Source organism: Palaemon carinicauda, chromosome 18 (genome assembly GCF_036898095.1).
Source record: "Palaemon carinicauda isolate YSFRI2023 chromosome 18, ASM3689809v2, whole genome shotgun sequence".
NCBI classification, from domain to species: domain Eukaryota; kingdom Metazoa; phylum Arthropoda; class Malacostraca; order Decapoda; family Palaemonidae; genus Palaemon; species Palaemon carinicauda.
In genome coordinates this window covers 107,257,020-107,273,246 of record NC_090742.1, presented here as the reverse complement: position 1 = coordinate 107,273,246, position 16,227 = coordinate 107,257,020, and the positions used below count along the sequence as shown (strand labels likewise).

Below are 16,227 nucleotides of genomic sequence, written 5' to 3'. Positions count from 1 at the left end.
TCATAATTTCTTGAAACCGACATTGACAATCATGCATGCAACGCTTAAATAATTTCGGTTACACATGGTTCATGCCATTTGTGAGGAATAGCATTAGGCAAGTAAGAAAATTTTAAAATTGAAATATTTAATAGTATTTTTTAAATAATTTTAATCTACACTAACATTATTTTAATGGATTTTTATTATATATTCTTGAGAACATATTTTCCAAATTTAAAAATTTCTGTTCAAAATCTATACGATATCACTCCGGTGAGCGGCTCGGCGATTCATTCGGTCTTATTGCCTCGTGTCGTGGTGGACGGAACATCAACATGACGAGGTGAGCATATTTTGTCATAATTTGAACTTGTCACGTGTTTGAAAGCATTGTTCCGTTGAGTTGTGATTGAAGTATTTGTCTTTAGTTGCGACGAATAGTTTAAAACGAATTAATTACACAATTTGGTGCCTTACGGAAGTGAAATAGTAAAGTTACTGGTCCAACGTGGTATTGCCGTAGAAGACTCTAATATCATTTTCCATGTATACATAGTTTATAATTTCTTCGTTTCAACTACACCAGGTAGATTTGATGATTGTATCAACCTAACGTCTGAAATTTTGATATTTTATTTGTTTCCAATTAACACGTGAAATGCTCTACCGTGCAATATGGCGGGACCAAGAGGTACCCTGAATAGGGCGGGGGTCCGCAACCTCGCAATATGTTCCTAAAAGTTATCCCCTGAAAGGTATTCATCCGATTGATTATTGGTGGATCTACGCAATTCACTAAAGGAACTGCATTTGCAAAAAACATAGGGAAATTCCAGGTTATCACCACACCCTAATCTAGAACCCGTGTCCTCTCCCAGCTTTCACCTCCAGCTATGGTTCTGGTGGGTATCCCTTATTAAAATCTACGTATCTGTAGCCTACCCTAAGTCCCCTTTCACACTACTTGTTACTTGCGAGTAATCTTTTAGGGGGGCGACTGTGCTGCTGCAGCGCTCTGTAGTACCTCCCTCACTCATATTTCGGTTAACATTACTCTATTTTCTTGTCTGATGAACTTTGATTTCTTTTTCACATATAGAAACCAAAGGGGTTGGCTCCACCTTGCACTCATTGCTTGCGGAAAGACATCTAGCTCCTAGGGGTGTATGTACGATAGCGGCCACCCCTATGTATCATGGGGTATAATGTAGTTTGTAGGGACAGGCGATGTCGTTCTTACTGGGAAAATCTTTTTTCCCTATGGGTAAGATGGACTTTACTATGACCTAATATACCGTAATATGAAGTTATTTTAAATAATTTTATCTTTACCACGGCAATATTTCCCGTCGCAGGTTGCTCATGCATAGTTTGAATAGTGAAGATAATCACCTATGTAGTTTTTCACCTGACGTTTAACAGAATGAAATAATGAATTAACTAAATTTTTAAATGCTTGTCCCAACAATCTACATAAAGGGACAACTAACCCAAACTCCCCCCCCCCCCCCCCCCCCCAACCTGACCTTCAAGCCGTGTCCTTACCTTCCTAATGAACGACCCCTGCAACCCCTCCCCCCTAACACTCGCTATTGCACAAACCCAACCTAACCGAACCTAGTAGTTCCCAGGACTCAACCCCTGGCGGGTAAGCCGCTGGACCCCCTTCAATGCTTCAAGTTGATCTATGAGTAATAAACTCAACATTGCTTAAAGAGAAACTATACGGAACATTATCTGTTGAGGCGGTCTTCAGTTGTGTATTTAGCAAATTAGTGTTCGGTATAATTTCAGGCCATGTCCCAATGAACTACAATCTTAACAAGTTAAGAATGTAGATTGTTGGGATTAGCGAAAACAGAAGTCTGAACATCAACTTTCCAAGCTTGCGCCACCAGCTGATAGGCAAACTGATCCCCCCCCCCACACTGGTGTTATAGTCGGGCAGGAAACAATGGTTGGGGGAAATTTAACGATCCAGTAACTTTGCCATGGCTTCAGTGAACTACGCATTATATCGACCTTTCCCCTACTTAACAATTCATGATAATTAACAACACTATCAAATGCCACTATAAAGGATGTGTCCCAACTAACTACAAAGGCTCTCCCATTCTTTATTGAAGTGACAGCAGATGTAAAGAACGAAAAGAAAATTTTTTATATTTTAAATTTCTGATCTGTCCTGGTCATGGCTTTGTCTGATGAGGATAGCCCACTAAGAGCTATGAGAAGGGTGTCAAAGGCTGACTGCCCATCATAATTTTGTGATCTTAAGATTAAGGGGTTTTGTTTATAAAAGTAAAATATCCAAATCTATGTAAAGAATGTATAAATTGGGTCTACCTTACATACAGGAGCAGCCACCTGTTAGTATGGTTAAGGTAGTGTAAAGGTGGGTCGCACGAATGTTCCCCCACCCCGTTAGGTTAAGTAGGAACGGACACAGCTTGTAGGTTAGGGTAGGGGTAAAGCTTAGGTTTGTCCATTTTATTTAATGTACATGGGAGGAACTGTTTGGCCTTAGTTTGCAGATAATGGAAAGTTATCGAAGCTGCAGCATAGCCTTTGCAACGGTGCCTCTAGTTAATTTTTTTCATGTTTTGTTTGTTCCTCACCATCAGGTTTAATATTACTTTATCCTTTTCTAATTTTTTTTCCTCTGAATGTTTATATTTTTCTTTTGTATGGTGGTTGAGATAATTTCATTCTTTTTCTATAGTTTTGGCAAAACAAAAAATGGTTCTAATCTTCATTTCTCTACAATTGGCATTACTCTCCGAGATGCCATGCCTCAAAATAATCAGTTAGATTTTCATTCCTATTTGCCTCCTTCAAATCAGCACTCTATTTATTTGACCCCATCTTCTCCACTTGAAGTAATCAACATTATAAAAAAACTAAAGAACAAAAAAGCAAATATTCATTCTCCCCCCTACTAAACTATATAAGAATAATGCTAGTTTACTTGCCTTTCCTATATCCTTATTGTTCAACCGTTGTACTGCCTCGCGTGTAAAGTAGCTTATTCGATATGCACCATTTAGTAGCTTGTGTATTCTGTAAAGCAGAGGACTGGCATGCTGATTTGAACGTGGTTGTCATGAACCCGCCAACCTTAATGCGGGGGGGGGGGGGTAAACTACAAAACAGACGCAACTGGCTGTTCCTCTCATCCTTTCAGCATGGTTGGCCGGGAAGACTAGTACCACTGAGCCTTTTTATTATTTAATAAGCTGATTGCCTTTCGCAGAGTTTTTGACTATGTATTGAAACACTTTTTACTTTTATTTTAATTAAGAGTCTGCTTTCTCTCTTCCCAAAGTCAAAAGATTAATGCTTACTAATCCTGTTCAGTTGACGTAGGAAAGAGATGGTAGGGAACTTGGTGAGTAAATATCTTGTAACTCTTCCCTATTTGTTTTCCTCACTGCTACTTTTCCCTGTAGTAAACTAGTATTCCAGGGCTTAGTTAATTTGAAATTATATAAATTAACACGAAAGCAAATACACCTAATTAAGTGTACTAAGTAAAAAGTACCAAAGTTTGGTATTAACAAAATTATTTGTACGCAATATACTCGATACTCCGAAAATATAAGTACCCGTAACTTTACCATATTGGCATAATCCTGGGTGCCCAATCCTCTTTAAATAAACAGGCCAGTCCATGGCATGTAAGCATTTTTCACAGGACAGGACCGACGCTCCAGTCCAGCAGGACAAACTGTAAAGTCAGTTTTCTGCGTGTGTTAGGCGTAATTTCTTTTCCTAAATTTAGCCTAAACTTGGTAGTAGGTTGCAATAGGAAAAGCATTTGATTACAATATGACTGATAAAAAGGTTGTCCAATGATGTCACGTATTAGCTGCTGATTTTATTGATGAAAAGCTTATCCTGAGTTAAATTAAAACTTTTTAATCTTTATAATGCCCATTTCAAAGCATTGATTAATTATTTAATTTTATCTTTTCAGCAAAGTTACCAGAGACACGCTCTATGAGTGTGTCAATGCTGTCCTCCAAGGTTCCAAGGATAAGAAGAGGAAGTTTAAAGAAACTGTTGAACTCCAAATTGGTCTGAAGAACTATGATCCTCAAAAGGACAAGCGTTTCAGTGGCACTGTAAAGTAAGTGTTTGCCAAACCCCCACTTGGACCTATGATTGCGACAACTGGGAATTTCTTATGTTCATTGCCGAATGGCTTTTCCAAGCTATTGCAAATCATTGGTGTTTGTGGAAGGTGAGGTATCTGACCTCCACCCAGGGTCTCGAAATAATTGGGGAGGTCTTTATGGCCGTTAGCCTTAGGGTGTAAGTGCCTGAAGATTCTCCAAAGGGGTTATTGAAGTGGGGTAAGTTGGTGTTATACAAATTGAAGATAATGTTAATTCACCAAAAGAGCAGTTGAATGTAGGGAGTTTAAAGGCAATTTTTGAAGTTCATGTAATAAGACCTAAACAGTAATAGGCTCTGGTAGGTTTTCAAAGTTCAAAGAGTAGATAAGTAGTCTTATACATTAAGGCTATACAGTGTTTTAATTGTACTTCTTTTACTTTAATAGATTGAAGCACATCCCAAAGCCAAACATGAAGGTGTGTGTTCTTGGTGATCAGATGCACATTGATGAGGCCAAGGAACAAGGTTTACCTTGTATGTCAGCTGATGACCTGAAGAAGTTGAACAAGGACAAGAAATTAGTAAAGAAACTTGGTAAGTGGTTGAAAGTGTGTTCTTAGTTGTTTTAATATGTTGAAAGTTGAATGTTCATGTTAAGTTCCTTAAGTATGTTCTTGCTTTTTTTTTGTTCATGATGACTAATTTGACTGATCGTATTTGATGATAAACTCAGCTCACTCTGAATGGTAATAACTTATAGTTTTCTTGGTCACTAGTCTGAGGATTAATAATTTGGATTTTGTTTTTCCCCACAGCCAAAAAGTATGATGGCTTCATTGCCTCAGATGCCCTGATTAAGCAGATTCCTCGTATTCTGGGTCCTGGCCTGAACAAGGCTGGCAAGTTCCCTACTATGTGCACGCATTCTGAGAAACTTACTGACAAAGTGGATGAAATTAAGGGAACCATCAAGTTCCAAATGAAGAAGGTAAAATTCACTAATATTTTTATGTAATTGTCTGGTTTTTATACTGTTGGTTTTATTTCCATTTTTAAGACTACAGAGGAATTTCCAAATGATGTTTAATCACGTATTATCTGATATTGATGATAAAATTTTGCTGAATGTTTAGTCTAGTTGCAAATATGTTATGTTTTTGTTTTTAGTAACTAACGAGTCTTCTCACTTTTGCAGGTGTTGTGCCTTTCTGTTGCTATTGGTCATGTAAGCATGGCTCCTGATGAACTTGTCCAAAACATCTTCCTTGCCATGAACTTCTTGGTTTCGCTGTTAAAGAAGCATTGGCAGAATGTGAGATCCCTTCACATTAAGTCAACTATGGGTAAACCACAACGTCTTTATTAAATAAAGGTGGACAAGTGCAATTTTAGTATCTTTCCTCCTCTGGAATTAACAATTTTTGTGAATATTGGTGGGTAATGTTACTACCAGTCAAACTGCAACCCCAGTTGGTAAAGCAAGATTCTATAAGCCCAAGGCCTCCAACAGGGAAAATTAACTAAGGAAAGGAAATAAATAAATGATAGAAAAAATTAACAATCAAAACATGTCATAAAGTGAAAGACTTATGTCAGCCTGTTCAAATTGATATGGTGTGGTTGAAAACTGCAAATTGGCCATTTGTAAAAACAGCCCCCCACTTTATATATATATATTATATATAAGGAACAATCTGGAACTGTTAGGTTTGTATTTAAGCAGTCTATCACAGTTACCTAGTTGTTACCCATATTGCAATCATTATACTTGATACAATAAAGAAAAAAATTTAGTTAAGATTGCGCTCTGACTACATGTTCTCATGCTTTCATATTTCCTCTAATGTGCTGTTGATATTTATATTGCCTCAAGTCAGTGACAATGCCTGGAAAGCTGACCACATATTGTTGCTCTAAAAAAAAAAAAAACCAAGGCCTGGCAGTAGATGGGAGCTCTGCCACACAATCTGAATGTGATAGATGTCAACATTGCCCACAGTGATCTAGGTCTAATATTTGTTCCTAAATGAAAACAAGCCATCCTTTAACTCTGCCACACAATCTGAATGTGATAAAGATGTCAACATTGCCCACAGTGATCTAGGTCTAATATTTGTTCCTAAATGAAAACAAGCCATCCTTTAACTCTGCCACACAATCTGAATGTGATAAAGATGTCAACATTGCCCACAGTGATCTAGGTCTAATATTTGTTCCTAAATGAAAACAAGCCATCCTTTAACTCTGCCACACAATCTGAATGTGATAAAGATGTCAACATTGCCCACAGTGATCTAGGTCTAATATTTGTTCCTAAATGAAAACAAGCCATCCTTTAACATTGTGAAACTGGAACGCGTAAACTTTCTGGGACTGATCAGAAGGCGGTATTTTGAGGGAAAGCCCAAACAACCTGACCACTATCATTTCTTCATCCTGCTTTGTTCCTATGCAGGTACAAACTTGTCATTCTGGGGGAGCCAGCACCTTTTCTATGACATTATAATTTTTAGTCTGGCAACATTGTATGGGTTGCAGGGAATATGCCACTGAAGACTGGAGGTGAAGCTGCCTGCCACTTGGCTCTTGGTTTTGACAACAAACTCTAGTATTGCTGTCTGCTAGTGCTTTTGTGTAAAGGTCCTCCCTTGGAATGTGTTGACCCTGGATAGGTTTCATTATTACACCAATAGATTAGGATATGGATGGGTTGATCCCGGGCTTTGAATATTTTTGGAAAAATAAATGTTGACTTGGTCTGAAAAATACTTAATATATTTGAACGTATGAAAAATTTGTAAGTCTTTTTAAGTAATTTTATGAAAGGTTGAAAGAAAATACTCAAAAATTATGGGAAACCTGGAAGGGTAACATTGCCAATGACTAGAAGGAAGTCAACCTGAAAAAAGAAATTTTTGTAGCTAAGAGTAGCAAATGAAATAAGAAAGGTGTACAAGTACGAAGTCCTTTTTATTGTAGAATGGAATACGAGAAAATTGAAATTTTTTGCCTTTAATTTGGCGAAATAGCATTTTAAAGGTCCCTACAATTTCAGAGGCAAATCGACCACCCTAAAAATGGGAAGGATATTTTAAGTGTAATGGTTGGTCATAGAATGATAATCTGACCCAAGAATTATCTGAGTTGAATCAATAGGGAAATATTTTTTTATAGTGAAATGGTTTATTTTGCCTATATAGTGTTTTTAAGTAGTAGAAAGAAAATCTTTTTCAATGTATGCAGTACGTTATAACCCAAGAAATTGAGACGATTTGGAGTAAATATACATAATACATATACCAAGGAACTTCCCCCAATTTATTTTAGGGGAGATAGCCAACATCAAACAAATGAAACGGAAAAGGGGACACTCCTCTACGTTCCTCTCAGCGTGACAAGGAACTACAGAGTTCGGCTGGTATTGCTACGGGTGCCACATCCCACCCTCCCCCGTTATCCAAGCTTCACAACACTGAATCCTCTACTGCTGCTACCTCTGCAGTCATCCAAAGCACCAGAGGAAGTAATAGGGCCTGCCTTAACTGCGTCCCGATCGCTCGCCATTCATTCCTATTTCTAGCATGCCCTCTTGCCTCTCAAACATCTATCCTATCACCCAGAGCTTCCTTCACTCCAGCCATCCACCCAAACCTTGGCCTTCCTCTTGTACTTCTCCCATCAACACTTGCATTCAGCACCTTGTTTAGCAGACAACCATTTTCCATTCTCTCAACATGGCCAAACCACCTCAACACTTTCATATCCTCTAGCTGCTAACTCATTTCTTACACCCGTTCTCACCCTCACTACTTCGTTCCTAACCCTATCTGCTCGAGATACACTAGCTATACTCCTTGGACGTTTTATCTCAAACACATCAATTTCTGTCTCTCAGTCACTTTCATTCCCCACAACTCCGATCCATACATCACAGTTGGTACAATCACTTTCTCATACAGAACTCTTTCATTCATGCCCAACCCTGTATTTTTTACTACTTCCTTAACGGTCCCCAACACTTTGCATCCTTCATTCACTCTCCAACGCCAACGTACATCTGCTTCCACCATTTGCGGCAACAACAGACCCCAAGTATTTAAACCGATCCACCTCCTCAAGTTGCTCTCCTTTCAACATGACGTTCAACCTCGCACCACCTACCCTTCGCGTACATCTCGTAACCTTACTCTTACCCACATGAACTCTCGACTTCTCACACACCCTTCCAAATTCTGTCCCTAATCGGCCAAGCTTCTCAAACGCGTCTGCAACCAGTACAGTATCATCTGCAAACCAACTGATTTACCTCCCATTCATGGTCATTCTCGTCTACCAGTTTCAATCCTCGTCCTAGCACTCGAGCATTCACCTCTCTCACCACTCCATCAACATACAAGTTAAACAACCACGGCGACATCACGCATCCCTGTCTTAGCCCCACTCTCACTGGAAACCAATCGCTCACTTCATTTCCTATCCTAACACATGCTTTACTACCTTTGTAGAAACTTTACACTGCTTGCAAGAACCTTCCACCAACTCCATATAACCTCATCACATCGCTTCCCTATCAACTCTATCAACGCTTTCTCCAGATCCATAAACGCAACATACACCTTACCTTTTGCTAAATATTTTTCGCTTATCTGCCTAACAGTAAAATATGATTCAAACAACCCCTACCTCTTAAACCACCCTGTACTTCTAAGATTGCATTCTCTGTTTTATCCTTAATCCTATTAATCGGTACTCTACCATACACTTTTCCCACCACACTCGACAAACCAATAGCCCGTGAATTACAACACTCATGCACATCTCCCTTACCCTTATATAATGGTACAATACACACACAAACCCAGTCTACTGGTACCATTGACAACACAAAACGCATATTGAACAATCTCGCCAACCATTCTAGTACAGTCACACCCCCTTCCTTCAACATCTCAGCTCTCACACCATCCATACCAGATGCTTTTCCTACTCTCGTTTCATCTAGTGCTCTCCTCACTTCCTCTCTTGTAATCTCTCTCATTCTCGTCTCCCATCACCGGCACCTCAACACCTGCAACAGCAATTATATCTGCCTCCCTATTATTCTCAACATTCAGAAAACTTTCAAAATATTCCGCCCACCTTTTCCTTGTCTCCTCTCCTTTTAACAATCTCCATCTTTCATTGTCTCTTCAATTCTTGAACCAGCCTTCCTTACTCTTCACTTTCCAAAACTTATTCTCTTAATATGAATGACCCAATTCCTGACCCCACCTCAGGTCAGCTGCCCTCTTTGCCTCACTTAGCTTGCGCTTTACTTCCACATTTTCTCTCTATATTTTTCATACTTCTCTACGCTATTACTTTACAGCCATTTCTCAAAAGCCCTCTTTTTCTCTTCCACTTATACCTTCACTCCTTCATTCCACCATTCGCTGCCTCCAACAAACTACTTGCCACACACACATCACTTGCAATCCCAACAAAATTTTCTTTTACTAACTTCCCCTCCTAAATTTCCAGTTTCTCTTGCTTTCACTTTGTCATATGCCATTTTCAACCTTTGTTGATATTTACTTATTACCACTGGTTTTATTAGCTCTTCAACCCTCACTAACTCCCTTTTACATCCACCTACTCTATTCCCTCATCTCTTTTGCTAGAATTAATTTTCCTTCCACCAAAAAGTGATTAGCCATACCCCTAAACTAGACACGTGCACGTCTTTCAATCTTCCAAACATTCTTTTAGTTATCAATACCTAATCCATTAACGCCCTTTCTACCACTTCCATTTGCCACTCTTTATGTTTGAAATTTATATGCATGCTATCAACATTATTGCATAATATTCCTAAGAACTTAATTTTTTGGGCTGCTCACCTTAGTTTTTGTAAGGTTGACTTTGATCCCTGCCAAGTTCAGAAATTAAGGAATGTTAGTAGGTTGGCCAGGGTACTAGCCGGTCATTGAGATATTACCACTATAATGTTTTGGGTCTGACTGATCAGACGGTACTGCATTGGCTCGCTCTGGTTACAGCTCATTGCACCCAAATAGACTGGCCTATTCTTTCCACATTCCAAGCTGTCCTTTTACGCCTAACAACTCTGAGGTTACCAAACAATTATTTTCTCAAGGAGTTAGCTACTGCTAGGTAATTTAGTGGCTACTTTCCTCTTGGTAAGGGTAGAAGAGACTAGCAATGGTAAGCAACTCTTCTAGGAGGAGACTCCAAAATCAAACCATTGTTCTTTATTCTTGGGCAATGCCATGGCCCTCCACTGTCTTGGATTAGTTTTCTTGCTTGAGAGTACACTCTGGCCCGTTTTTTTTATGTATGTAAGGTTAATTTAATGTTAGTTCTTGGCATATTTTATTTAGTTTATTTATTTCTTCTCGTAATGTTTAATTTCCTTTCCTCGCTGGGCTATTTTTCCTTGGAGCCTTTGGGGTTATAGCATCTTGTTTTTCCAACTAGGGTTGTAGCTTAGCTTGTAATAATAAAAGAGCTGGGCTGGAGCAGGTCTTGTCCCAACTGTGTCTGGTAGAATTATGCCTCACTGGAGGTCGATCACTCCCGAAATCATGACAGCTGGTGGTTAAGAAGATTATTTTTCATTACACTCTTGGGGTCAAGGTCGACCAATAGTTAAGCCTGTTTCTGAGTCTCGTAGGATCCCCATTCCCTATATGATACATGTAAAGGAAGGATACTTTGGTCAAGTATATAGTAGAAGGGCCCTGGTGGGTTATCAAGAGCTTGTCTTTTCCTTATGTTTCTTTTCAAAACCATGTTTAATGTCCTCCTTTGCATGGTGTATCGGCTCCTCCACATTATTTTTAATAGTTGTAAAAGCATGATGCTATAAACCCAAAGGCTTCTACTTTTTTCTAGTATGGGTTTTATCAATTACTTTATTCCCTCTTAATGCGAGAATGCCTTAAGTTATGAGGTTCAGCACGGCATATTCCTGTTCTGAAGCTTGATGAAGGCTTTCGAACTGGGGAATTTCTATTACCTCTAATTGCTTTATTCTTCTTCATAATTATCAGCGGTCTCCAACTTCTCTGTCAAAACTCTTATCCATTCCACTGTCCGGATTTTTTTAGGTGACCTCATATCCAGTATTGGATTTTTTTTTCAAAATCAATTGTGGGAGCTGCGGTGCTTTTGCCAACTATACGATGTTATTCGGACTCTTAAGAGTGTCGGTATTTCCATACTGGTACGCGTGTCTATTCTCGAACAAAAAGCTTGGCTTTTGGATTCCAGGGATTAGCTTGACTTGGCCGGTTACATAGGTAGGACTCTCGGCATTCTGTCCGGTTTGCCTGCCACTATGATTGGAATTTGGGATGATTGTATTCTTGTAATACTCTCGGGCCCATCAAGCTGGTTTGGCATACATTTGAGCCACTCGAATCGTAGTCGTGCCATCACTTTGTGGCAGGGTAGGGAGTGTACATTAGGGAAGCAGCTCTTGCAGGTGTCATTGGTGGAGAAATTAATTCCATGAAAGGTATTATGGGGTCATCTTTGCATTTGGTTATTTTCATTCCCTTAATACTTATTTTGTTCCATTGTTATTATCATCCCTCCCCTCCCCAAAAAAGAATTAACAAGTAAACGTAATGTAACCCGTACCCCTGGACCAGGTGGCGAACTCCTGACACCTTTGACTACCTCTGCTTGTGTAAATAAGAAAAATTCTGTTGACAACCTCCTCGGTAATATAGAAACTATGTTTCTGTGTTTGTGACACAAAATATAAGATGGCCTAGCCGTCGCAACATCTTTGGCCGGTATGCTACAATCTCCCCGCTTGCCGGGTGGATTGCGATACCGGCCGGGCTCCTACAAAGGCGGCCTGATTGCTGCTTCGACCTTCCCCCTAATGGACGCAAGGCACCGGGAAAGGTTGTGCCGGCTATGACGGCTGTCGGTGGGAGACCCTTCTGACTTTGAGTGTTCTTCAGTCCTCTCTTGGACTGCCATCCACAAATCCTGGAACCGGTGGAGCAGCGGGCAACAGATTCTGTGGCTGGATGGAAGCTAGAATGATTACATTTCCCCCTTCCATTTGAATCCTCATTCTGAATGAAGGCGGCATGGACAGTAGTCCCTGCAACCCTAGTTATTGTACTAAACTATAATGATACGGTAGCCCTTCTCTCCATGCTTTTTCTCTCTCTGTCGGCTAGTGCCGTCGGGTACTAGCCTAGCCGGCAGAACTACAGTATAAGATTATACTGTACAGTGGCCAGTATTTCTGCAGTATAGTACATACTGCAGTTAGGAAACTTTAGTATGTAATATACACTAGCATAGTTTTCCAACATATTCTGTGTGTCCTTTCACAATCCATTGTTGAGACGACTTATAATGTTGAAGTGAAGTATTCCTTTAATATCCTGATGAGCCATAGGTCATCAGATCTTAATATTCTTACCCTACAATATTGATATTCCATTATGGAAGGGTTAGTGCTAGTATACCCTAACTTTAGCTCTAGAGATTAGAGCTCTTCCTCCCTAGTTTTCCCTAATAAGGAAATTCTAAATATTAATATTGAGGGAGGTCACAGCAATTGCCTGGACAGGAGACACATATGTCTTAACTATTTTCTTTCTAGCTTACTATCCTAAGCTATAATGATAATGGTAAGTGCTAATTTTATGCATGAACATAATTTATCAGTGTGACAAATTACCCCATACTCATTTCACCTTTTCCTTTCTTTACAGGAGGAGACCAAGGTGAAGTGTGAAGTCATCTACTGAAACCACAAGAGTAAGAAATTTTGTGGTCACTCCATGTGTAGGTCTCATGCCCCCTGCTCCATCGCAACTGAAACCTTGGGATATTGGGATCCGAAGGATTGCAACATCTGCTCGGCCTTGATGACCGAGGGTTTCGGCGATCCCATGTCGACGGAGTTGAGGGATGCTGCGAGGGAAATGCTTAGGAAGTGGGTATGAGGGTTCCAAAAGAACTCTCCAGGACCGTACCTACCAAGCGAGTTATTGAGAAGCCTGCTGTTCCCGAAGGCAACAGCTGATGCCGTCTTACCTCAGACACGATCCGGGCCTCCTTACGTACAGCTTGCAATTGAGGCCAATATCAACGAGGCTTTAAAAGGCATGGACATCCACCAGGAGAGGATGTCCGAAGTGTCCTCGGACAGCGAAAAGGATCTCCTTCAAGGGGATCCTGATGAAGAGGTGGCCCAACCACCTGGAGAAGACGAAGATCTCGAGTCGACAGAAGCGGAGAACCCTCTTCTGTCTGTGTCGGCATTCCAGCATGCGCCATCAACTTCTTCGGCTCCAACCACTCCACTAGACCCGCTGGGCCAAGCGGTTATGGCTCAGATCACGCAACCAGTGGACTCTCTACATAAGGAAAATGTAGATATGCGGAAGGAATTCTGTGAAGCAGCCCACATAGTCACTTCTCGTGGGTCTTACAAGCGACCTAAAGTGTCTGACCTGGCACCATGCTCCGAAACCAATCCCTGGAGGTATGCAGAGTTCATGCCCATGATGAATGGGAAACTCTACATTTCGGAGAAGATGGGGGCCATCCCTCTGGACGACATCCAATTCTGGCCAAACCTATCGGCTTACTGGGAATGTTTCATCCAGCTGAAGCGTGAGCCGGCGTCTAAGGAAGAGACGGAACCCAAGGAAGTCATGGTTTTCGACCACAAGGGATAGGCTCTCTTGACGAGTAGCCTGATGTAGGCAGGGTATACCACCTGTAAAGTTTCTGCGATGAGCAAGAAACACCCTGCTTTTCTTGCGCCTTCATCAAGAGCTTTTCCCTTCTCGTCGAAAGCTCTCCATAGTGTGGTGAAAGCAATTGATGCAGGCAAACCATTTCCTACGCTAGAGTGTAGGCCATTGTTTCTGGCCTTGCCCATGGATGAGAAGGATTGGAACGAGGTCCACCTAACCTTCTCAGTCTCGAAGCTCGACGCGGACATCGCTTGGACAGCAGTTCAGTGAGAACCTCCCGAAGCTGTCGGACTTTCTCCTGAGAAGAGAACAGGAGACAAAGGAAAGACTAGCTGCCTCTCTTTCCCTCTAGAACTGCATGGAGATGTGTGCAGGCGTTTCTAGCACCGCAGACATGTACACAGTCCTGGCCAACATGCACGTGGCCACCCTAATCAAGGACTTATACACCTTTGTGAAGACCAGGAGGGCCTGCAGGGAGTTTGTGTTTGCCAATGCAACTGTCAAATACGAACCGAGGAAGTTGATCACTTCCTGTATCTGGGGCAAGGACCTCTTCCCAAAGGAAATAGTCTAAGAGGTAATCGTCAATGCCGCCACGGAGAATAGGAATCTTCTCCAAAAGTGGGGCATCTCTGCTAAGAGAAAATCTTCCCCTGATGTTGGTCCCCAACCTAAGACGAAGACAAAGAAGCCAAGACTACCTTCTTGACCTTCGCAACATCCCACAGTCACCATGACCATGGTGCCCCAAGTGGTTGCTCAACCACAAACCACTTTCCAAGTGGTGCTTCAACAGCTGGTAGCCCAGTCACCAGCCTTTAACCCAGGTTTGTTCCGTAACCGAAATACAAACCACGCTATTTACATTGGGTTTACCTTTCAGCGTAGCTGAAATGACGAGCCAATAGTTTTTAACGAGGGTTATTTACCCCCGCGCTAGTTAGCGGGGGTAGGGGAAGGGATAGCTTGCTACCCCTCCCCCCCCACACACCGGTGATTTGCTTCACTTCACTTTTGGCTCCGGCGATGAACAGACGTGTCTGTCCATCGTCCTCGTTGACAGCCTTAATCTTTTTCTGCTTTTTCTTTCAGTTTGTGTGTGTGTGTTTAGAAGTTGACCATCTTTATTGTTCACTATGCGCAAGTGCCCTGGAATTGCCGGCCGCCCTTGTGGTACTTTTATGTCGGCGGTGGACACAGATCCTCACACCCTTTGCCCGCAGTGTCGAGGCCGACGGTGTGATCAGGAAAATAAGTGTAGTGAGTGCAGGGAGTGGTCTGCCTCCCAGTGGGAGAGGTTTGGCCGCCGGCGTAAGAAGAAGTCCAAGAGAGACCGTTCTCCTTCCGGGGTTGTCTTGAAGGAGGAAGGTTCTCGGGACTCTTCTTTCGCCGCCCAAATCTCCTCCGAAGCTCCCCCTCGTTCAGCTCCTAAGGAGAGTCTGCCGAGTGGGAGCGCAGGCCCTAGTTCTGTTTCCCGACCCTGGATTGGGGGAGAGGGCGTCGCCTCCCATAGCGGGGCGGTTCCTCCTCCTCCTCCGGGGGAGGTTATTGTTGATGAATCTTTGTCTAACGATGATCTTTTTCAGATTTGGGCTTCCCTAGGGCTTAAGGGCCTGCCCTCCAGGGTAGCCCTGATTGACCTTGTCCAGTTAGGGGCCGCTGTTAATCAGTCGCCGGTGATAGCAGAGCTAGACCCTCTGTCTATCGTCGACGTCGTGGTGACAGAGGCTTCCGACGGGGCGGGTCAATCCTCTGCAGGTGCCGTTGTGGATGTTGGTGCTGTCGGCTCTCCGCCCCCTTCTGCTGCCCAGCCTCCCTCTAAGGGGAGTGCTTTGACTGAGACTCCCCTTCGGAGGACTGATGGTCCTGACGATCTTCCTTGTGGCCGCCTTCGCCGTAAGGCTCACCGTCCGCTGCGTCGCAAGGGCCTCCCGTCTCCTTATAAGGGTGCTAAGAGGCGCCTTTTTGGATCTTCACCTTCTTCCTACGAAGGGGACTCTCCTCGCCGTAAACAGCCTGCAGCTCCAGCTTCCTTAGACCTCTCTGGGGATCGGTCTCCTACGCCTTCCAGACCTTCAACTTCTGGTGCAGATGTTCAGCAGCCTGACCTTGTCTCCCGACGGGCAACGGTCCCTTCGGGGCAAAGGGATTCTTCCCTTGCGCGTCAGGGTTCCCCTGTGCTCCCTTCTGCAGTGTTAGCGCACAGGCGCTCTCCTGCAGTGTTAGCGCGCAGGCTCTCTCCTGCAGTGTTAGCGCACAGGCGCTCTCCTGTTCGTCAGCGATCTCCTGTTCGCCAGCGATCTCCTGTTCGCCAGCGCTCTCCTGATGATCGCCCCTCTTCTCGCCAGCGCTCTCCTGAGGACATCCTTCAACCTGTTGTTCCTGT

The 16,227-nt window shown here is 42.4% G+C and overlaps 1 protein-coding gene across 1 annotated transcript; it reads left to right on the top strand.

Moving 5' to 3' along the window:
- Positions 1-205: 205 nt before the first annotated feature.
- Positions 206-5,487, top strand: RpL10Ab (ribosomal protein L10Ab). Its single transcript, XM_068392652.1, has 5 exons — positions 206-325; positions 3,959-4,111; positions 4,547-4,695; positions 4,917-5,089; positions 5,297-5,487. Exons 1-5 carry the CDS (start codon positions 318-320, stop codon positions 5,465-5,467), a joined length of 654 nt encoding a protein of 217 aa, XP_068248753.1. The 5' UTR covers positions 206-317; the 3' UTR covers positions 5,468-5,487.
- The last annotated feature ends 10,740 nt before the right edge of the window (positions 5,488-16,227 follow it).